The sequence below is a fragment of the Platalea leucorodia genome, assembly GCF_965183815.1.
Source record: "Platalea leucorodia genome assembly, chromosome: 3".
NCBI classification, from domain to species: domain Eukaryota; kingdom Metazoa; phylum Chordata; class Aves; order Pelecaniformes; family Threskiornithidae; genus Platalea; species Platalea leucorodia.
The window spans coordinates 21046587-21070209 of record NC_138825.1 but is presented as its reverse complement, the minus strand read 5'-3'; the positions used below and the strand labels follow the sequence as shown (position 1 = coordinate 21070209).

Genomic DNA, 23623 nt, shown 5'->3' with positions numbered 1-23623 from the left:
CAGTGCAACTCAGAACACATGCCCAAGGAGAGACTATCCCATCAAAATTGTATACGGCACATCAGCAGCTAAAGAAGGAACTTCTGTGCTTATTTCTTCTTTCAGTTTCATATCTTAAAATGTTATTTCATGCTCTAGATTCTCTAAATATGGTGTGTAACATTACAAAATTAGGAGGGAGGCAGATTTCACCACACATCGCTATTCAGTTAAAGAGCAGCAAAGATAACTTTCTCCAGCATCTCAAATTCTTGCAAGGAATTCTATACTCTGGACTTCCTTGGAAAAAAAAAAAAAGCTTGAAAGACTGGCTCTCTAACATGATTTGATGGTCAAAAGAATGCAGACAATTTAAATGAGAGAGGCTACGAAGAATTAAAAAAAAGCACGATATGTTATTTTTGTAATACAAATATTATTCTGCTTCCCTTTACCCACTTTATGTTAGTAACAGATGCTCACAAAGTGCCAACAGAAAACGAGAGGCTACATGCATTTTTGCTACAAATGACTGAGTAAAAGGCGCTGAACAACTTCTGATATTAAGCCTGCAGATATATCTATAATAAGAGGTAAGAGAGATACATAATGTGTGTCTACTACCTGTGGCCAGGTCAGTCGCTGACTCTACTTTGTTGAGATTACTAACTAGCAGTGTAATTTGCACCCACTGTGATAGTTTGGTAATTGGACCATTTGCACAGTAGAAAATGGAGAAGACAGTAACTCATATTAAAAGAGCCAATTAGTCTGGCCTACTACCAGCCTACACTGATGGACTGGATCCCACGCAGAAGAGAAAGGCTCCCTATCCCAATAAATATCCAGAGCCATTTAGTCCCTTAGATGTTTTCTTCACTCAAAGCAGAGAAGCTAAATACACACTTAGGGGAAAACTTACCGGAAAGTAAAGCAGACCAAATCCACAGGATGGTGAAGCAGAAGAAAGGAAGAAGAACCAACATAAGCAAACAAGCAACACAAAGAGGAGATCAGGTGCACTATTACAGTCAAAAGAGAACGAACAAGACAGCAGACAAAACTTACTAGGTTGCCATGGATTTCTCTTGAAATGTTACAAAAGCCATTCCCAGTGGGTTATTATGAACAGCTTGTTCCTCTTTTGAATATTCTTCCATCAGTTCATTTTTAACTTTGGTATAATAATCTACAGCATCCTCCTGTTGGGAAATTGATGACTGTTACATCCAAGTACCAGATGGCTAATATTGACATTAAAATAAAGCTTACACAAACCATAGTCTCTCTTCTTATACTACTTCCACAAATTACAAATCACACCATAATGCGAAGATGAACAAACAGGAAGTTTTTCTTGTACTTCAGTTTTTGCAGTAAGATTACACTTCAAAAGTTTTGGGGAATTCCTTCTCTGTGCAGTGCAAGAACATGAAGGATGAGCTATGTGCAATAAACAAATAAACAATTTTCTGAAGCTCAACAAGATGTCACACAAAAAACTATTCTCTACTCTTCTAACAGTCTACCTAGCCATAACTAAAAATGAACACAATCTCTTACCCTTTCACATCCTCTCATTTCACAACAGCAGAATTGCCCACATGGCTTAGGGTTGATTTGGACGCGCTTGCCATACTTCTGATGCAGGTGTTCATAGTAAGTCAGGCTTTTTTCTGCCTGTTTTCTGGACAGAAAAATACATCCATAACATTTTGCAAGAAAACAGTATCAACATCAAGCTTAAGAAGAATACAATCCCCAAGAGAAAAGGTTATGTCAAGGACTGATAAGAAATTAATCAGTCACCAAAGATATTCATATACTTTATTTTGGCTACTTAGTATAATTTATTTTCAAGTCTGTAATAGCATTATACAGCCTACACTTGTAGTGAGGTTCCAGGAAAAAAACACAGAAGATGATAACAATTTTTTCTCCTGTGACCAGCACCTCTGGCCAAAGAAGCAGGGTCCCAGAGTTCAATAGTTGGGTTTTCCACTTTGCACTGCCTGACAATAATTAAATGCGTACATACATACATAATCAGCAAGTCAAAGCTTATCTTATGTAACACAAACATATCACATCTACAAGAAACGGGCTGAACCCCACAACTCACATTAAAACACATCGGATCTAACTGAAGTCCAGAACAGAACTTTAAAAGCAGAATTCATGTCTAGTATGTGCAAGCTTAGTACTCCTGGTATATGTTGATTAAGGACTAGCAAAGCATTCATAAAATCATGCTAAACTTGGGTAGATTACAAAAACAAGTACCTTTTCTTGAAGAGATGAATAAGCTTGGCTACATCATAACACAGCTGGACCTCCAGCACAGTGCAGGTTGGGTAGGCGGCACTGAAAAGGAAGCAGTAGATGAGAACAATAAGAACAGGAAGTAAAACGAAGAGACTGTTTGAAAGAGCATCACTGATGTCTAACTGACATCTCGATCCCTCGTTTCATTTCTGAATGAGGTATCATAGAGTGGAGACTTCCAGAGAGACAGTTGCTGAAAGTTACTTTAATATGAGATGTGCAACATTATTCCCAAGTAAAGGCCATGTGGGAGCATGAATGGAACGTGTGGATACACAGCCACTTTCTTAGACTCTAATTTTAAGATCAGCTAACTAACTATATTGAAACATAATCTTTTCTCAATTCTATCTAAGGAATAAGATACGCTTTTAGAAGACAGATACTATAATATGAATTTTAAACAGCGCAAAAGTCAAAAACCATTTCTGCTTGGGCAGGTAAGACTAGTAGGAAAATTTAAAATCTGCTGTTCCTAATGATACTACTCAAGCACGGAACTTACGTGAAATGGTCTTGTATTGTCTCTTCTTTTGCATTTTTTGGAAGACCAGCTATAAACAACGTGCACTTAACCTGCAAGAGAAAAAGCAACTCCGATTTTGAGAAACCACATCACAAAAGAGAAAACAAGAATATAAGGCGGTGACACAGCACAAGTAGCTGTGTTGTAGAGGGGAAAAAAGGTAGGAAATTTTGATTTTGATGGGAGCTGCATCTATTCAAGACAGGACCATGTTCACCTTTTACATTGGTAACAGGTTACACCAACATTTCACAAGTCCCTCCCCAACCCGCTTCTCTCCATCCATTTTCACAATTCACTCAGTGAAGCTTTGCTTTCAGTGAATTCCTTCACACTTATGTCACATTCTAGCAAGCATGAGGCATCTTAGCAATTTGCTTTTTTAGCATTATCCATACAGCATGTTTGCAAGTCGTATTTTTCACCCCAATACAGAAACTTACTATGTTTTCTTCTTTATATGTGACATACTTCATGTGATGTCTCATGAAGCCAACAGTCAGAATCAGGTAAACAACAGCAAAAACCGTGTGCAGCCAAAGAAGATTATTACTGTTGGGTAAAATGTTATGAATATGAGAAAGAGGAAGAACTATTTGTCCAACTGATACAAGTAGCCATCAAAATGCTAAGCAGATCAGAACCTCTCACTGAACAGAAAAACAAGAAAAAAAAAGGTAGTTTCTGGTAGTCAGTCACGCCTGTGCAGATGCCTTGGACAGCCATTAGGGTTACTTGCTTATCATAAAATTCTGTGGGTAACAGACCTACAAAGAAAACAGATATTCTATGATATGGATATTTTTAGGCAGCATTTGGCTTGCGCCTTCTCGTTCAGATGACCCATAGCACACACCACACTATTTGCCAAAGTGTCTTTTATTGGTTTTATTAGTTACTGTGCTGAGTGCATAACTGACCTCTCCTTGAACACAATCCTTACTCAAATTGAAAACAGCCTAATACAGGGAGTAAATTCTGCTTCTCTGACAGCTCCTGCCTCAAAGCTTACAGAAGTTCTGTTCTGTGAACAGTTCTTCAGTTTTGCGAAGAGCATTAGTAATTACAATTAACCTAAAATACAGGAACCTATTTTACAGATAAAAAACCCCAACCAAACAAAAAAAAATCACCACTAGTTAGAATCATAGAGCCATTAAGGTTGAAGAGGACCTCTGAAATTATCGAGTCCAACCGTTAACCTAACTGCCTGGTCCAGCTCTAAACCATGTCCCTAAGCACCACATCCACATAGTTTTTGAATACTTCCAGAGACTGTGATTGCAGTCCTAGTTAATAGGATTCATAACGTGGTTAAAAAAAAAAAAAAAAAACAAACAACTAAAGTGCATTGGCAGAAACTCTATTGGACATAGTAGCATGGATAGATGTGGATTGATCAAGTAATAAAAGAGAAAAACTGTACAGCTTTGTATCTCAACTATTTTACAGACTGTTTTTAAAACACATAGAAGTAATTTTAATTGTGATCTTGGATGGGAGAGATATGGACACACATAAATCTGATGTAAGAGAATTTAAATCATCCGAGTTACACATTCTAGTAAAGCTGTCTGCTTTATTTTCGTTCTGAAGTATAGTTTCTTTTAATGTGGAAATTTCTGAAAATAGTATTGCTAGATGTGCAGTCATTAGCCAAGAGAAACATGTGGTGTAAGAAGTAAGAGCTGAGAGAGTAGAAGCCAAGACTCCAGATTTCTTATCAGCACTGTGACTGCATAGCCTGAAGTAGAACGTATCCCAGTTTCAGTTGATGAAGCGTGAATAAGTAATTCCTACCCCATAAGCCATGCTGCAAGTATCAATTCATGTGTTTAGAGACTACGTCAGGAAACAGCCATAAGCATAAAACAAGATTTACTTACCCAGTTTGTAAGTTTACTATAGTTGTTCTTCCAAAACTATAGGGATCTTTATCTAAGAACAAAAACAAGTAGCATAATTAACTGGTGCAACATTCCCATGCAAACTATCAGAAAGTCAGCTTTTATTCTATTTTTTATAAAATGTCGATATACTTCCTTTTAATGCTGAGCATGTTCATTGTTAAAAAAGATTTAGAATCATAATAAAATGCAATACAGTGTAAACCAGCATTGAAAGTTGGAAAAAAAAACCCAGGATTATATCACATTCAACCCATCAAGAGAAAGATTATTTTAAAAATCTGAATACTAGATCTTTGCAGCAGTTCCCTTTCTCCCTCCAATCTCCCTTTGCATCTATTAACAACTTTGTTTAGGGATTTGAACATATTTCCTTCACATTTTTATTCTATCTTCACTGATTTCTTATCTCAGTTTTTTAAACTGCATTAATTCAGTGTTGACAAAACAGTACTGATAACCTTACTAAGGTCAAAAATGAGAAAGTTTATATGACATTCTTTCTCTGTTGAGTATTTTTAAAAAAAAATGATCATGCAAGTGAGTGAAAATTCAATACATATTCACAAAGGAAAAAGAGCTAAATGTATCTGGAAAGCTAAACAACCTTCTAGCACAGACTGTTAAACCACATTGCAAGTTAAGTCATCGCAACAGAAAGAACTGCAAATGCACAAAATCAACATATGGTGGAAGGGGAGGAAGAAGGGGAGAGACACTAAAACTTCATATTTGTTTTTCAGCTGTATTTCCTAGCATCACGAAAATTAATGCAGGAAAACAGAAGCTGTATTCTCCTGCTTTAGAAGGCCAGCCATACTCTGCCATTTGAATTAACAGAGAGCATCTATTGGGATCCAAGATACTACAACTTTTATCAAATTGTAGTTAGAGAAGGACGGTGCACATAAATTGATGCGTATTACAAAATCCATTTTGGTATAAATACACAGGTAGTAACTAGACCAAAAGAGGGAACTACATTCTATAAGTTCTTTGAAGGCACCGGCATCTCTCTCTCTACTTTACGAAGGAGGTAAGGACAGCAACTAGGGCACCCGTTGTGTTGGATTTGATTCCGTAAAACTAAGGATGCTGGCTGAGAACACAGAGATGGAAAGCAAGGAAGGAGAAGCAACTGTGAAGTGATAAAGGGTCCTTTGAAAGAATAAAAAAAGAAATGCAAAGAAGAAAAAAAGAACAGCAATGGTCTTTAAGAAAGCAGATGTTAATATAAACAGAGAATTGCTAAGAGCGAGCTCATAAAAGGAAAGTCATAGATGGCAGTTCCACAAAGAAACAATACTAAAGGCACAGGTACGACGTATCCCATTACAGACGAGGGCTAAGCCACAAGGCTTTTTAAAACACAGGTAGGAGTAAGCTGAAAACAAAAACTAGGCTACATTATTAAGGACAATAGAATAGAATAAATTCTAGGGACAAAGATCAGCAAGGTCAGTACACAAAGTAAGATGAAATTGTTGTGGTATAAGAACAAACAAAACAAAACACAAGCAAGTACTCTGCTTGAGAGCTCCTGGGAAAGCAAAATTAATTATTGGGTTTTTTTGCATCACTATTCACCAAGATGATCAACAGTGAACAACTCTGTAAACATGATCTTGACAAGAATGATACAAAGTCGGGTATAAAATGGGCTTATAAGGGCTCATTATCAAAAATGGAAGAATGTTTAAACAGGATGTAACAGAGTTCTGTCCACCAGTATTCTCATTAGCAACCTGAATGGCAGAGTAGAGGACATACTTACTGTGTTTGTTGAGCGTGAGTTAATAATGGAAAGAGGTAGGTATCACACTGGCAGACATAAACAGGACTAGACTGCAAGAAACATGAAATAATTCTTTGTCTAGCCAGCACTGACAAAGTCTCAGTGAGAAGATTTGTCCAGTTTTGAGCCACAAACCAAGACAGAAGAGAACAATGGGACACAGTCTAGCTAGATTAAAAAGAAGTTCAGAGGATGGCTGATGATTTTATGATCAGCCAAACGGAAAATGTTTCTCATTAATGATCGAATTAACTGGTCTGCTTTATCAAAAAGAGGAAAAAGCACAGAGGAATTGATAATCCTCAAGCAGCTAAAAGGATCTTGCAACGAGGAAAAGAATAATCTGTTCTCCACAGTGATCTTAAATTGCAGCAAAAGAGATTCAGACTGGACACTAGAAAAAGATTTCTCAACTGTGAAGACAGTTTCCATTGGCAATCACCTTCAATAAAATCATACAGAGTGCCTAGATAAACACCAGCTAAGAGGGAATAGGTCAAGTTAATCCTGCCTTGAGCCTTCTAGGTTTAGCCGTCTATGCTGGCACGTGGTCTGCCACCTTGTTTCCGACAACAGTTTTTGCCAGGTGTTTAAAGAACCCTCTACTCATACAAATTTCACACAAAATGACACACACATCAGATTGAGGATGAGGAGGTGGAAAAAACTAGGAAAACCAAAAAACACCTTACAAAATTTACCAAAATAAAAAAAAAAAATCCTAAAAGCTTTTGCAATGATGTAAAACACAAAATTCTTCTCAGAGTACAAAAAAATTCTTACCAAGTAGATCACCCGATAGGTTGACAGGCAATATGACACACACAGACAAAATGCTGACAGCAATCAACAAACAGATGATGTGACGCTGGAAGGCAAGGTAATGTATGGCGTCTTCACCACATCTCTCATGAATCTCGTCATCGCTGCATCACAGAGAGAAAAGCACACGGTCAGTCTACTTAATATCATTGGGTTTTGGGGGGGTGGTTTTTGAACATATGCTAATTTCTCAGTCTACCCAGTGACACCTCCATCAATCCCTATCTGTTTGCAACAGAATTGTGTTCTTTCACGCATAAATTCAAGCTCCAAAAGCGTCTTTTTCTTGAGCAGTATCAACATACAAAAATTAACGTGAAGGAATTTAAGACAGAAACAAGTAATCTGAAAAGCAAATATAAATCCAAGTTCTTTTTTATCACCCCAAAATAGGACAAAGTCATTTGCTGTGACCTCCTCCTTTATGACAGTCACAAGGTGTTAAGCCTAGCTCTCAAACTTTAAGATCACACTGTGACAGTGTTCACTCATCTCCATAAAGGCTCCCCATGAGGAAAATGACAACAGAATCACCTTACTTTTATGACACCCAATTAACAGAAGATATTAATAGGCTTTGGAATGAACTTTCATCATCTATCCATTGTCAGCAGGACAGATCATTAAAATAGGAGTTCTTGGAAAAGGAAGGAACCGAGCTAGCAAAAATAGAGAAAGATAGGCTCAATCCCCACCGCTTTCTTGTTTCAATGTACCTAAGCTAGAAATTGATTTTTAAAAATCATGATTTACTGAGCCCCAAAAGGTACAAAGAACGAACATCACACGTCTAACGCTCAGTTTCTGGGAAACAGCAGGATGGGCTTTTCCTAGTTAGTCAGTCCCAGCCCCTATTAAACCACCAGTTCTCCACAGAAATCCTTACAGGGAAACCCTGTTTCCTGCCCGGGGCCCTACTGGCTTCAAACAGTGGAACACCCACACAGTAGTCTCTGAAGAGTAAAAGCCATGAGCCTAGTTATTAGCTCAGAATCCATGTAAATGCCATGGATTCGCTTAGGTTCACACACTGTCCCATGATCAGGAAGTCCCTGGGCTACCCGTAGAAGGATGATTGTTTCCTGAAGAAGTATTCCCATAAGCTGACCTTGTTTTCATATTTTTTCCATCCCACCAGAGGCACCTGTATCACTATTTGTATTTAATTCTATCTACTTAGGGAAAACAAACGCACACACACATTTTTGAATGCAAACCCCCTTTTTTAATTAAAAAAGAGCAAAGCAAACCACAGCTCACTATTTCTGTTTCATATACTTACTGCATCCGAAAAGCAGCTGTCATCCAAGAGCAAAACCCCTGAAAATAAAGAAGGAAGTTTTTAGGAGCTAACATACAAAAATTATAGTCTCTAATCCGTACAATTAAGAGAAGTGTTTCTATTAAGCCAATCTCTTAGCTAAAAAGCTGGCAGTTTGTTGCTTGGAAATCATAATTTAGAAACATACAGAAAAATACCTCATACTCTATATACGTTTTACAAGGTACTTCATATGTCTGTCTTCAGAGGGTATTTAAGGGGTTTTTTTATTACTTGCACGTTTATTGCTTGGGCTTCTTAAATTTACACAAGTGTGTCCAAATCCCATCTCCAATGAACAGAAGACAAGATTGAGGCTTCTAAGGAATTTTTTTTAAAGGTTTGTTTTAGAGCAGAAAAGGTGATTATTTTTTCCAAAACCATTTCCAGAGACTCTCCAATTTCAAGGATAAGTTCCATGAGAGTCTAATACAAGTTAATCAGTTAAATGGTAGTTAGAAACAATGCTGTGATTACATTAACAGAAAGGCTTCTTGTATAGGTTTACAAATCCTCCTATGTAACTGTACAGGAGAGATCACACCTCACTGAATGTTCCACTATGGTTCCAAAAAAAAAATCTTGTCTCTCGAAAGGCCTCTTCTTTCAGGTGAATAGTATCGAGCTAGAGAGACACATTTTTATTCAACAGTTTCAATGATAAAGTTGCTTTAGGGTTTTAAAAAAGATGACGAAAACTACACGAATAGAGCAATCCTGATCAAACACCAGTATGCTTTTGATGCTCACACAATTATTTAGTTGCAAAGCTAGATATTAAGTTGACACATATATAAAATGTTAAAATGTAGGCTGCCACCATTGGACAACTCTCACATGGTTCATTCTGAAGCTGCAAGACAAAGTGAGAGAGATGTGTCAATTCAAAGACTCCAGAGAGACCCCGGATGGAACCGATTAAAAATTTGGCCAAAAAATTATCTTCCACTCCAAACCAGTTTTAATATTAAGAGCACACGGCATTATTACTAGCCTCACACTTGCATCCAGTTTTCTCATCTTCATGAGGAAGACAACGTACTATAAAGACCAAGCAGGTATTATTTGCAATGTGAACATAATGCAACTTTTTGAACTGTTACTTAAGCACAAACTATTTAGTAGGTTTTTTTCTTCTCCGCCTCCCCTTTGAAACTTTAACATATAGTCCCCCTCCTAATTAAAAAATAGTCACTTAAAACAACAACACAAGATACTGGTTTGTGATATGGCAATAGTTTGTCAGGAAATGGAGAGAGATTATGTGTGGTTCTATAAAAACACAATGCGTTACTAATTTTTGCATATAGATGGTCTTCCAGTTTAATGACTGGTTCATTGGGCTAGGTGGGATGGCAAATTACAACAGATTCCATTAGATAGTTTACATTAAAAAAAAAAAAAAAAAATCAAAACTCTAGAATACTTACCCTATCATATTCAAGATCTTCAGGTAGTGATGAAGATGTTGACAATCGGTTATATCTTGATTCACTAAAATACATTAAATGATGCTTTTAAAGTATCTTTAATAACAGATGATAGAATCCCACAGAATTATTTCAACTTTAACTATTCTGAAGTAACTAAGGGAAGTAGTAAAAAAACACTTTTTCACTTATGAAAGCTATGGTTTTCATCTTGTAGCATAGCTTAATTATAGAAACTTCTGCCGTGTCTCATGTTGAAAAGGGAGGACACATGAACTCCTGATGTGAGAGCATTTAACTGAACTAGAAAGAAAACAATGTTTTATTGGGATATTAAACCACAGTGACATAAAAGAATGCAACACAGGTCTGCAAGCCTAGCAAGGATCAGATTTGCAAGGTAGCTTCCTGTTCAGATATTCCTCATTACAAAACATCACCTCTTTTCCCTCCACCTCTCTTCCTTCATCTTACAGCCACTACTCAGAATTTCTCTGCACAATTAAATCCCTTACTTGCAGGGCCACCTCCTCGAACAAATTCAGTCCTGTAGCAAGGCTAGAAACATTTAGAGACTCTGTAGCCCTCAAATATAGCAAAGTACCTGGTTTTAGTTTGTTGCTAAAAAGAAATGTTGCAATGGTGATGTGCCCATAATTACAGGACAATGAATGTTAAAATGGAGCATATTCATAGGTGTATCTATGATAATTTTGACCTAGGTGGCTCAGGTCACAGTCCAGCAGGGACAATAACATAGGCTCCTAGGTGTCTGACTGCTCAAGGACCTGTTTATCCCATGCAGGCCTCTACAGCCCACATGGAAGTCTACACCAGAGCATCTTCATTCTTGCTGCCTGAGCTACATGGATTACACCTAAAAACCACATTTCGAGTCCTTTCCTTTTGCTTAGTTGTGAATTTACCACAACTTAGTTACACCACTAGTACCAGGAAGAGGCTCGCTGTTAAAGTTTACCCACTTCATAAATAGACAGCTAGCTTTTAAACATCCCAAGACATCATCCTGTAGAAATAACATTAAAAAATAAATAAATAAAAGCCCATTTGCAGTGTTATTAAAAATCAGTGAAAAATTTCAGAAACCTGCAATGATACATTTCTATTTGATTTTTAAACCCTTCAGAAACATTAGGGCACAGGCTGCATAGGGAGCTCTGGAAAGATACTGGGCTTGAGCCAAGATAAACAAATAGTTAATATCCTTCTGTCATAAAAACACACTGCAAACATCAACGTGTAGGTATACTACATATTAGCAGACAAGCAGCCTATTTTCTTACCTCCACTTCCTTAACCCACAACTGTAGAATGAAATTCAGGACAGTGCCAAACACACAACTTTATTACTGCAACCGCAAAGAGTAACTCTGTGAGTAGGACGTATTTCACACAAAGCAGCATGAGGACATTTTTAACAAATATGTGCACGTGATTACAAACATATCTAATTGATACAAATGCACTTAATTTAAGCCCTATTTACTGTACCTACTTCCACATTCTCCAAACGGTTTCAACAAATCAGTCTGATTGTGTATCTTTTTTACCTTTCAGCTTCTGACACCAGAGCAACACGGCCATAGTCCCAGAATCTCTTTCTTATAATGGAAAACAGTAATATTAACATCTAGAAAATAAAAACAAAGATCTTTAAATATTTATTTTTCCACTTCATAACAATTATTCTTAAGTGTATAGTAACTGTAAAAACTGCTGTCCTAGCTCCTAACCAACCGTCATATGTTAACCAATCCAATGGTTGCCGTGCTACAAACCAACCTGTCTGGGCCCAAAGGACCAGAACACCTCCCGTCCTATTCTGATTTATAAAGGAGGAGAACTGCATGCAAAAGTGCTTCTGAACTGCAAGTGTATAAAGGTTTGTAACAGGAAAAGTAGCAAGCAGTACTTCAGAGGAAGTAAAAACTTTCATAAATACACCTTTACTATTATTCATTACTTAATGACCAGAACTGTGATGGAATACTTGCAATTTTATTTTATTTTTAAACAGTGATGTAAACAGGCTGTAGGAGGCTCAACTATTTTCTCAAGCATGAGAATTATTTTTATCCTCAGTAAATGTAATATTTTATTACAACTCATAAACCCCAGAAACTTATATTTGATCTCTGCAATGTATTTTTTTATTTCTCCCCCCTGTATTTTCACTTTTTGAAAGAGGTTAAGAAAACAAGAAAAAAAAATGCATTATGCATTTCATAGATGCTTTTTTTTTTTTTTTTTTTTAAAAGAAATAAGTTGCTCTGTACAAAGCAACGAAGCAGAAGTAACAAGGCCTGTTTTCTATGCATAGGTAGCATACGCCCTCACCTCCTAGCCCCTCCTACATCCCATACCTGTTTGGCTAGAAAGCGGTGCTAGTGATGTAACTTATTTCGATCTATGCAAATACCAACTGGCCAGCCAGGATACATGTCGAGATAATCTATGTGTCAAGATTACACAGCTAATTTCCCTATTTCATAATGAATAAAATTTTCTTATAAGAGCCTTCCTCCCAACAGGGAATATTAATTTAGATCTTCCTCCTTCATCGGGCCATTAAACTTCATGCAAGCAGGAAAGTTCTCTAGACTCTTTGACAACTTTGGTTGAAATTGGCTAACATATTCTACGGTTATTAGGAGGAACTGCCAGACAAAAATGGGAAGACAATGCAATATATAAACCTCACTTTCTTACGAAACCAGCCTAGAAATAATATTCAGAAACCCATCAAGTGACAGTTACTAAAGGGATCTGCAGTAAACATGTCATGAATGTAGGAATACAGGAGTTGCTAAATAAATTGCAGTACTTGGTACTTGAAGAAGAGAGGAGCCTCCTACATTGCCTCTAACTCTCTACCTAATGCTGTTTGAGAGGAGGGTTCAAGAGCAAGGAACTCAAAAGCAGAGACTCAGTATCTTAAAAATCATCCACAGCTTTAAAAAAAAAAAAAAGTCCCCCCAAACACTCCAACTAAATCTTATTAAATGCTGTGCCACCAGTCGCACAGAGCAGTAAATACTATACATCTTCAGAAAACGGTTTTATGGTAGCATGCTGCATACACCAAATCAATAGCAAAGAATGCTACTACATAACTTCTAGGAACTTCCTCTACGTTCCTACAGAACTACCAGCTCAGATCTTACACAGGTAGTTTTAAGTTTCTACACACTGGCTTTCTCTAATTTGGGAACTATGTGATCCCTCATTTTACTATCAGAAACCTCACTTATCAGGCCAATTTCAGATCTACAGCTCTTTTTCTGGTGGCTTAAGACCACCTAGACCAAACTTATGGAAATAACCATAAGTTTTATTGGAGGCTCAGGCCTCCAGATCAGCTCCAGTTTTGGAGCCTCCAGACCAGCAACTAATCCTATTCCTTCTTTGGTCAGGACTGAGCTGATCAGTACACTGTTTCCTCGACAGCTTCATGAAATCTAATTAAAAAAAAATCTGTGAAACGACAGATTTTCCATATTTTATTTCCTTTTGAAAAACAATCAAGTTAGCAATGGTGTTCCCTTCCTGAAAAGGTAGCCAGTACTTAAACCTAGAGTAAGAAAAAAAAAGTTCTTGCAGTTAAGACAAAACATAGAAATTTGAGCTACCACTACAAAGCCCACCATGACTCCACATGCAGACCCTATGATATTGCACTCTCTCTACATCTACATATCCAACATACAGTGACGCTGTCATCCCACATGTATGAACCTTTATCAGCACTTGAAAAGTGTTTTGATGTTCCCAGGCTCACCTTAGCACATTTCTTATCCTGAGGATTCTCAGAAACAAATCCCCACCTTATAAATAAGAGAATTCTGAACAACCTGAACAAACTTCTAAGAACACCACAAGGATTTTCAATATAAGGAATAGAAACTGGGCTTACAAAAAAGAAGGTTACATCAAGCAGCAGGACAGTTGGGATTCCACCAAAAGTTACTCCTTGGAGCACCGTGCTGCCCTGGGCAGTGCTGTAGCAGTATGTCTCATTTGTTGAGTTGAAAGGTATGCTTCTATTCCAGAAGTAGACTAGATGAGAATGTCCAAAACCCAGAAAAAAGAAAGGGTTCATTTTGTCTTTCCCTAAAAAAAAAAAAAAAAAAAAAAAAAAAAAAAAAAAAAAAGATAAAGTGAAACAACCATGCGAAAAGCCTGCCTGGTATTTATGACATGTACTAACATTACAAGTACAAAAAGTACAGGAAGATTCAACCAGGAAACTGCTTTGGAAGTGAAGTCATATTTGACAATCTTTCCCTGTAAAATATTTTGCAATAACTGACAGGCTCAGTTAGTAGCAGTGCACAAGCAAGAATTCCAGACATCTAACCAACCATGTCCTCTACAGACATTCGAGGAAGACTGCGGAAGACCCACACAAAACAAACTTCTCTGTCTTCTAACCTATAACATTAAACTACTTATTCCAGCCTGGATTCTGATTCTAGGAGTAACACAGGGCATTAGATATTCCAACAATAGCAGTTTGAAGATTTTGCTCCTAGTTGATGACCATGTGTGAACATACCGGCTTGCAAACTTTGTATTCAAATGTCAAGATCTTGAGATTATTAACAAATTCGTCCCTAATTCCACAGAAAAGAACACCTACACAAATACACATGCTCCTCTCTGTTCTTGGAATATTGTGCTATTTTCCTTTTTTGATAGAATTCAGCTGAAAGAACAGCACAGTAATTACAGTGTATCACAAACAAGAAAGAACAACGAATATTTCTAATTTTCTAAGAGAACAGCCATCTCTCTCGTTTTAGTCAACGGACCTGCTCAGATAATGTAGTAACATACAAGACTCTACAAGACTTGCCTATTGATACAAAGGTCTCTTTATCAGTGCAGGCAATTGCTCACTTATTTTGGGGCTTTCCACTTCAAACATTTATTTTCGTGGATCTTATTAACTTGATGGTTCCCACGTTCTTGGGACAAAAGCATGCTTCATGCAGATAAATTCTGACTTCTGACTGATAAATTCATAATGAAAGCATACCCCAAAAACTCTATCCTTTGAAAGCAAATATTGTAGGTCCTCATCACACAGGTCCGGGGACACTACTTTGGGGATATCATGCCTCTGCAAGAGGACTGCACATGTCTCTGATGACAGCACTATTCTGGATGCTAAACACAAAACCAAAACAAGAATAGGAATAACTACAAGTTCTCCCTTTAAACAGCAGAAACACAGCATGGAGAATACTCCTCTCAAAAAAAGTATTTACTAAGTGTTGGACTGTGCAACGCGGTGGGGAAGAAATTTTGTCCTAAGTGACGTGTTTCATCACAGGAAGAAAAAAAAAAAAAAAACACAAAATTTGTGCTGTGGAACTGTCCTTGCTTTCTAAGGATTGAAATTTAGTGCTGACAGAAGAGAAAGTGTTTTTGAACATACTTCGGAAACCTTCACCGCAACAACTGCAGAGACGGCATGCTAAATCCTAAGTAACACACTGGATCTTACCAGACACAGTTTCCAGTTCTTGAAAGCCATTATTTTTAAATAAGCCAGCCGTCAGGAAGGCAGAGAGACCGGCAAGACCTCCCAGGGGTGGAGCAGCGGCCAAACCGGGCTGCGAGGACCGGCGCTGCGCCACCTCCCCGGCAACGCGAGCGCCGCTGCGGGCTCTGGAAACGAGAAACCGCTTCCCCCGTTCTGCCCGGGCCCCCGACGGTGTCCCCGGCCCTGCCGGGGGCGTGAGGGGGGCTGGCAGGGCCGCTTTCCCCCCGGCGGCGCACCGGAAAACCCCAGGGCTCGTAACTCGCCAAGGGAGGCAGCCTCCTCTGGGCGAGGAGGACGTGGAGGGGTTCGCCCCCCCCCCTTCACAGGGCTGCCCCGGCCGCCCGCTCCCCGCCCCGAGCCCGCGGGGGGCCGGGGTCCCGCTGCGGCGGCGGACGGGAGAGCGGGGCGGAGGCCCAGAGGAAACAGCTGTTTCCTCAGGAGGGCCGGGCGGAGGGGAGGGGGGGGCGGCCGGCCCCGGCCCCCGCGGGCAGCCCGGTCCCAGCCGGCAGCACAACCCGCGCCCCGGCGGCCGCCCCTCAGGGCTCACCGCGGCCGGACCTGCCCCGAGGCCGCCTCACACCGCCCCTGCCCGTCCCGTCCCGTCCCGTCCCGTCCCCACATGGCGCCGCCGACCAGGGCTACTGCTGCTGCTGCTGCTGCCGCCGCCGCCAGCGCCGCTCCCGCCCTCCCTTACCTGCACCGGGGCGGCCGCGGCTTCTCCCCTCCCCTCTCGTCCCGTCACCACACGGGGCGCGGCGCGAAGCACCGGCCCGGCCCCAGAGTTAGAAGCCACAGCAACAAGTCCCGGGAGCCGCGCATGCGTGCCCGGGCCGAGCCCCGCCGCCGGGCCGGGCCGTGCCGAGCCCGGCCGAGCCGAGCCCGGCGGTTGGAGGCCGGGGCGGCGGCCCTCAGTTTCCCGCCTCTTTCCCTCCCGCCCTCACAGGGCAGCGCAGCCCCAAGGGCGGCTGGCTCTCTCCGTGGGGGTACCGCTGCCCCTCGCCGCTCTAGCCTTCTTTTCCAGACCCTGAAGTGCTTCCCTCGGGGAAGGGACCCCGTAGTAAAATACCCGGGGGAAAGTCGCTGTCGTTGCTCTTGCCCTGCTGCCCCTTTCCGTCTGCCGCCGATATGACGCGGTGGTCGGGAGATGCGGTCGCCCGGGTTTATTCAGCAGAAGGCACTGGGAGCCCTGCTGGGAGCTGGTGTTATTCCCGGTGCGGCCAGCAAGAGCTCCCGAGTGGGAGGCCTGCGTGTGCCAGAACGGGCTTTAGAGCGTCCTGAGCCAAGCTTTGCCTTTATGCAATATCGTTGAAATTACATCTATAATGGTTTACAACAGTTATTTTAGAAGCTCATAGCTTATCTATGAAAATTTTATGCTGGATCCTAAAGACAACCTCTCTGGTGAAGAGCGAAGGATTTCCTAACTACTTGGTGATTTCTCAATTTTAATGTTAGTGTGGACTACAGTTCTCTGGTTTGGAAGAAACCCTTTTGTGCCTCTATGACTCCCATTATCCATTAACATAAAAAAAAGAAAAAAAACCAACAGATCCAAACAGAGCTTTTTATGGCATAAAGGGAAGAAGATAATATGAGATTTCAAGAGACATTTCACAATTCCCAAGCTGGTAAAGGGGGCAAGCATGCAGGTACAAGTGGAGCAGGCCATACACTGGGATAGCTAACTCTGAAATGAATTAAGTAATAGTAGTAATATGAATGTTCCATGAAATATTTAAAGCCCCTTGTCTCCACGCACCTATAAAGAGAGAAATAGCATTCAAATGTTGTAAACTGGAAAAAACGAGACCCAGGGAGTTTAACTTAATGAGTCTATGATAGACCTGGGATGAGACTGGTTCCCAGCCATCCACAGGGATGTCCTATCCTTTACGGGGGCTAATTGCTTCCAGCCAACAGGCCAGAAAGGTTGGTATGGCAAGGCCCTGCCATCCACCTCTTCTCTACCCTTTACTTCAGTGTTCCCTCGACAGCCATTTGATACCCAGCACTGCCAACCATCGCCATCCTCCTGTGTCTTCATCCTTTGCCCCCGACTGGCTTGATTGACCTCAATGAGCAGCAAACATCTGAGGATGAAGATTACGATAACGATGAGAATGTAACTGTCCAGAGGGAGGCAGGGAGACCACTAGCCTTCAAAGATTTGCACCCTACCTCCAGTCTCGTGGATGAAGCAGCGGTGATGTTTCAGAACAGTGACCCACTCTAAAAACAACCAAAATCATCAGGGCTTTGCAAGGTTCAATCTGATGTTACACTGATCAAAATCGCAGTCACCCATTGACTTTTATGTTTAAAAGAAATGAGCATCTCAGCTGCCAAGAAGCCAGCATCTCCTCCAGTTGACAGTCCTGCTCCTGCCTCTCCGTCTTCAACTCCTTATGTCCCTGTGTATTCAAACTGTGTGTATTTCTTAGGGCCCTGCGTGCGTACCCGCTATCCTGCTCCCTGCCATTTTATTAATCCACAATTGCTTCACTCTACCAAATCCTTGTTTCACTTTTCAGGAATGCCTGCTCAGTGGGGAGCAGCTTTGGCTGTACATGTGCTATGTGCCTTCCCCCACTCCATCCCACAAAAAGGGAAAAGTCCCAGTTATCTGCAGTAACTGACAGACATTTCAAGGTAGAATTTCATAATTTATCTAGCAGCTGCATTGTAGATAATCTGTGATTTTAAATTGACCGTGACAATTATGTTGGTTAGAAAACGGCATAAAATTTCTCAGCTCAAAGCAGAGTGGTTCAGATTCACTGCTGGAATAAAGAAATTCCACTGTTGCTGAATGATGCTAATTATTTTAGCTTTAAAACACTCTCTCTTCTACTTAGGTCTATGTTGGTGGGAAAGTTGTTTGACCTGAGTGTAGTAGAGTAATTATTCCATCCTGGCTTTTCTGGAATAACTCTTCCTGTGGACAGTTCATTTCAAAACAGGAATTCAAAGTAGAATAGTTATAATTACTTTCTTTTAAATTAAATTTTACTGATGTAGCTGCAGCAGAGTAGATCTGCCATGTAAGTGAAGCCTCGGTGTATGCTTGCAGCTCTTACACTTCTAGGACCAAAATCTGTTTGGTTGATTTTCTCACTGATTTCCTAAGCTGTTTGGACTTTTGATTCTTGCCTTATTTTTCAAACTCAGGAAGGCCTTGCTCTGGCTAGACTGTCTTACTCTGTAGCATAAAATAGGTGATATTGAGTGATCTTGACATTGTAGTCTTGACGTTCTTCATTCTGAAGACTTTTGCCCAACTACAAAATCATTTTTCCCTCTCTTTGTCACAAGAGTAACATCAAGCTTTTGTAATTTTTTTTTCTACCTCTGTCTAGACAGGCTCTTTAGCTAAGTGGTGTGATTTTATTTATCTCTAATTTCAACAGCAGAGTCACAATTCCCTCCTCCCTACCTCTTGTAAATAGGGTTTTGTTTACCACTGTCTGTTCTTTTGGTGACAAAAGCCACATACTGTCATTAGTTAGCAAACGTTTAATTATGTTGCTAGAGCAGATGGAAATCCAGCCTCAGGACCTAGGGAGCAGGTCAACAGAATTTCAAATTCTTCCATCTTTCTTGTATTTTGCATGCTCCATATCCACTTCAACAGCTCTTTAGCACCAAGTTGAACAAGTGTGCGGGGTATTTACACTTACATGGATGACTCTTCCCTTACTTTATTAAATGACCTTATGGCTGAAGAACTCCTCTGACACTTTAGTTTGATTTATCACAGCAGGACTCCCCTTGATGGGTGAACTCCCAACAGGACATCAATAGTCTCTGGATGTGAGTAGCAGGTGGCCTGATGCTTTACCATGTGTGGCAACTCTCGCCATGGTTTCTTCTCTCTGAAGAAACTCATCAGCCCAGCTTGCTGTTCCTTACTTATCCGCCTATTCAAATATATCTTAATGGATTTAATTCAGGCTTCTAGCCTGGCAGCCCTTTGCTATCTTTTAATCTTTGCCTTCATCTAGCAATCTGTTTACAAGCCTCAATATACCAAAGGACTCAGTGTAGGCATTATGGAGTCTTCCTTTGAAAGGCCTGAGCACTAATATGTGTATAATAAAAACAAACAAATAGAAAAATCCAGACAGATAGACAGATTTAAATAAACTCTAATCATAATATAAATTAGCAAGCAGCAAGTGTTGATTTAAAGTAACAATTTACGCTTGGTTTCTCTCTATATTTATTAATTATTTTTGTAGTGCTGCTTCTCATTCATAGATAATATGTTGATTTTCAAGGCAGAAATAGCCTTGCATTAAAGTTGGAATGTATTTCTACTAATCAAGAGAATTGACTATTATACAAAATATTTAACCAAATATATCCAGTGATATATGATAGAAATTTGCCTTGCTTTTCTTTTACATTTTGTGTCAGATATAGGAAATGGTGAATGGGGTGTTGGTATTGATGCTTGAGCAGGATTAATTTGTCTCATGATCTTCATCAAGTTATATTTGAATGAAAACTGGTATTTTATTAAAATGCACAAGTAACTGCAATCTAAAATAACAATACTGAAAAGTACGGGAGAAATGTACAGGAGAAAAAAGTAACCTTATTACAACATATTTTGCATTTAAACTTGATTTATGAAATGATGAAGAATTGTCCCTACTTTGTGCAATGAGCTCATTGTTTTTGATCATCCTGGTTACGTCTAGAGAGGCGTCCCTGTGAGTGCTCCTAGGCTTCTGTACCGATACCCCAGCTATAAACATTGCCAAACCCAGCCGCAGCAACCGCCGAACCTTGCCGTAGGCAACGCATGGACTTCCTCATCACTCATCTGTGCGCAGCGTGAGGTTTTAAACTCTGTTTTGCGGATAGTTGCAGCTGTGGAGAATCTTTTGCTGATACATAGGATTTTTAGGTTTGTTATTAGCTTGTCAAAATGCAACCGCTGTTGATGTGACACACTTTGGTACAAAACTAGGACAAGGTGACCTGAAACATGGATGACTTCATTGTTTTCTGAATATACATATTATCTTAATGCCTATCCGTGCGTTAACCCTGTGCGGATAGAAGCTGAAGGGAGTTAATGCATAGGTGGCATAGCACTAACTATAATTAAGGCAGCTCCCTGAGAGAGAGAGGGAGATGGAGAAACCATCTGTCACAATCTGCTCTCTCCCACTGAAGAGGACAGCACCTGGCCGCATGACCCACTGGATTTAGGTGAACCAGGGAGCAGGTGTATTTGTCACCAGTGTAAAATGTCAAACCACTTACAGCTTGTAATGTTTTCCTATTCTTGGGTACAATATACATTAGAAGAACTCTAGTGTCCTCAAGAGCCTCTGTGCTCCGTAGCTGTCCTCTACGTACTATGTACGTAGTAACTAACTCTTGTTGCAACAGTACTGGGGTGAAACCTGGACAGACGTTAGCATCCTTGCCTTAGGTTCTGCTTTCCCTGGAGCAGAAAGCTGGGTGGTTGCTTGTGCAGGAGCCACAAAATGCTCCAGGACATCTTGCAGTTGAAACCATTGGAGGGCCAAGTCAGCAGGGTTTGCTGGAACCTTGGATTGAAAGAAAATTTTTGTTAACCAACCTCTCAAATTCTGTTTTTGATCAGAATAGACCAAGAGAGGAAAACTATTTTTTCTTTTTTTTTTTTTTTTTCCCCCCCAAATACTACTCAGTTTGACAACTTTGAGCAAACTAGTCATTAAACTGGTTGGTCTGCTTTGTCTGCTCTCTATGTGCAAAGAGACCAGTGAGATACCCAGCTTTTAGACTTAAGAACTGGGTTGCAAGGCCTTGGTGATGACCCTTCCTCGTTCACTGGCTTGACTCCCCTTAAAATGTCAGCATCAACCACACTGCTTGAACATTTATAAATGTAATTGACAATATTTTTAAAGTGTCAAAAGCTTAAGCCTTAATATAGGTGGCTATACTTTAAATAAGTATATTTTTTCTAAAAAAAGCATATATTTGAATAGAAATCTGGATTAAATAATTTTTAATGGACTTTTAAAATTAGTAATCTTTTTTTCGCTTGGGCAAGAATTCCCCCTTCCCACTTCTGGATTTACAGATGAAAAAAATTCAGAGTGCAGACTGTGAGGATTTCAAAGAGCTTTGATTTTATTTTAATCTCAGGTTAACTCAAAGCAAACCCGAAGCAGCAGAACTAAGAGTTGCACTTTATTAGCTTCTGTGTTCTGCCTAGGAGTTGCACTTTATTAGCTTCCATGTTCTGCCTAGGAGCTTGCACCAGTAATTATCTCTGTAGATTTGCGTGTCTCAGCCTTTAGAAATAGGCCTGATCTGTTAAATTCAGATTTTGGCTTTGTGAAGAGCCGAGAAGGTCCCATTTTTGACTGCAGCAGTGACTTGGCTCCTTTGCAGATACACGCCGCAGCAGGCGAGCGCGGGGGGCCCCTAACGACAGCAGGATGATCCTGGTGAGCCTAAGCAGGGGGTCAGGTGCCGGGTACGCCGGGCGCAAGTGTCCGGGGCGAATTGGTGACAGGATGCAAAGTGGCTTAAGCAGGAAGCCGTGAAGAGCGATCGCCACGGCAAAGAGCCAGGACCAAGGGCAGTGTGGCTTTTTCCAGCGAGGAAGATCCTGCACCCAAGGCCTGGCTTTACAAGAGCATGACTGGAAATGGTGGGGTGCAGCAGCATCCAACCAGTTCCAAGTGCGTGACTGCTGCTTGAGGCATGCTGCAGGCGTGTGGGTCCTCGCTGGGCATTTTCTGGCACCTCCACTTTAGGGAAGAAGAAGAGTTGTCTAAATACTGGCCATTCCTTAGCGTGTGATCACCTGTTGGACATATCATCACCATACCTTCTGACTTCCCCATTCTCATCCCTCCCTATCCACTCTTTCATTCCTCTTTCTGTAGTAGTTTATTTCCTCCTCCCATTCATCCTTTCTCGTATTTCCTTTTCTGTGATGATTTTATTTTCTCTGAATCACTTTCTTGTCTTTCTGTTCCATCTTTCTCCTTTCAAATGTATGCAAAGGGTATAAAGGTATTCCCTGGCATCTCTTCCAGCTGTACTCGGCATGTTTGATATCATTGCCTCATGAGTGAGTGTGTGGCCTGATCTGCGTGAAAAGGGAAAGTAATGTAGTCACTGCAAGCTGAGCTTAAACGCATGGGTGATCTATGGATCAACGGAGAACTTTCTTCCCTGTAAGTAAGCAGTAACAGATGGCAAGAGGGATATCTCTTGTTTTACTAAGATACTTTATGTACAGTAGTTGTTAGAGTCTATTGGTGATTAGGGTTTTGTTGATAGAAGCTGTGGTTGGCTGGTGCCTTTGAAAATCAGGTTATTTACTTTGGTGTCTAAATATGGACTTGAAAATTCTGGCCAAGGCGATTTGCTCAAGGTCATTATCCTGATCCAGGGACAGGACTGGGAGGAGAGCCCAAATCTTTTCAGCTCTCCCTTCCTATTGATATTCTGTACAGTTTCAGTACAGCAGATGTTTATATACTCAGGCTCAGTAAAGCAGATGTTCAGATTATATATATTCAGATATATATTCATATGATATATATATCATATATATATGATATATATATATCATATGATATATATATCATATATATTCAGATTATATACCAGATTATAATGAAGTGAGTGATCAGAATTAATTTGGGAGGAGTTAAAAGCAGGTCCTGTAAAGTGGCCCAGCCACTTTGTGGGAGTTTCTGGAATGAGATGGACTCCGGGGCAGAAGAAAGGGTCCATGTTGCATGGGAGCACCTAGGCAAACTATTCCTGCTTTTACAACACGGTGCACCTTTTCTTTTACACCCTGTCTGGATCAGTTCCTGGGACTGTACGGGCACAGCTGAGAGAGGAGGTGTAAGCTGGCACTGCTGCATGTGGAGCTCTGAGATGAGCAGACCTGAGGTTTAAGGCCCCACATTGCCAGCTGC

The 23623-nt window shown here is 40.4% G+C and overlaps 1 protein-coding gene across 4 annotated transcripts in view; it reads right to left on the bottom strand.

Annotated features, from left to right (window-relative positions):
• The window catches only part of TMEM63A (transmembrane protein 63A), a 55741-nt gene extending 39303 nt beyond the window's left edge, over positions 1–16438 (bottom strand). For all 4 annotated transcript variants that reach the window (XR_014227746.1, XR_014227747.1, XR_014227748.1 and 1 more), the window contains exons 1-12: positions 16369–16438; positions 14040–14236; positions 11677–11756; positions 10106–10169; positions 8637–8674; positions 7316–7458; positions 4717–4768; positions 3274–3382; positions 2810–2880; positions 2263–2343; positions 1543–1666; positions 1048–1181 (exon numbers count right to left, since the gene is read on the bottom strand). Coding sequence is in view for 1 of the 4 variants with exons in the window: in XM_082307619.1 (XP_082163745.1) it covers positions 1048–1181; positions 1543–1666; positions 2263–2343; positions 2810–2880; positions 3274–3382; positions 4717–4768; positions 7316–7458; positions 8637–8674; positions 10106–10169; positions 11677–11756; positions 14040–14225 (1082 nt within the window). In the remaining 3 variants the exon portion in view is untranslated. The remainder of the gene's footprint in view (positions 1–1047; positions 1182–1542; positions 1667–2262; positions 2344–2809; positions 2881–3273; positions 3383–4716; positions 4769–7315; positions 7459–8636; positions 8675–10105; positions 10170–11676; positions 11757–14039; positions 14237–16368) is intronic.
• Between the last annotated feature and the right edge of the window lie 7185 nt (positions 16439–23623).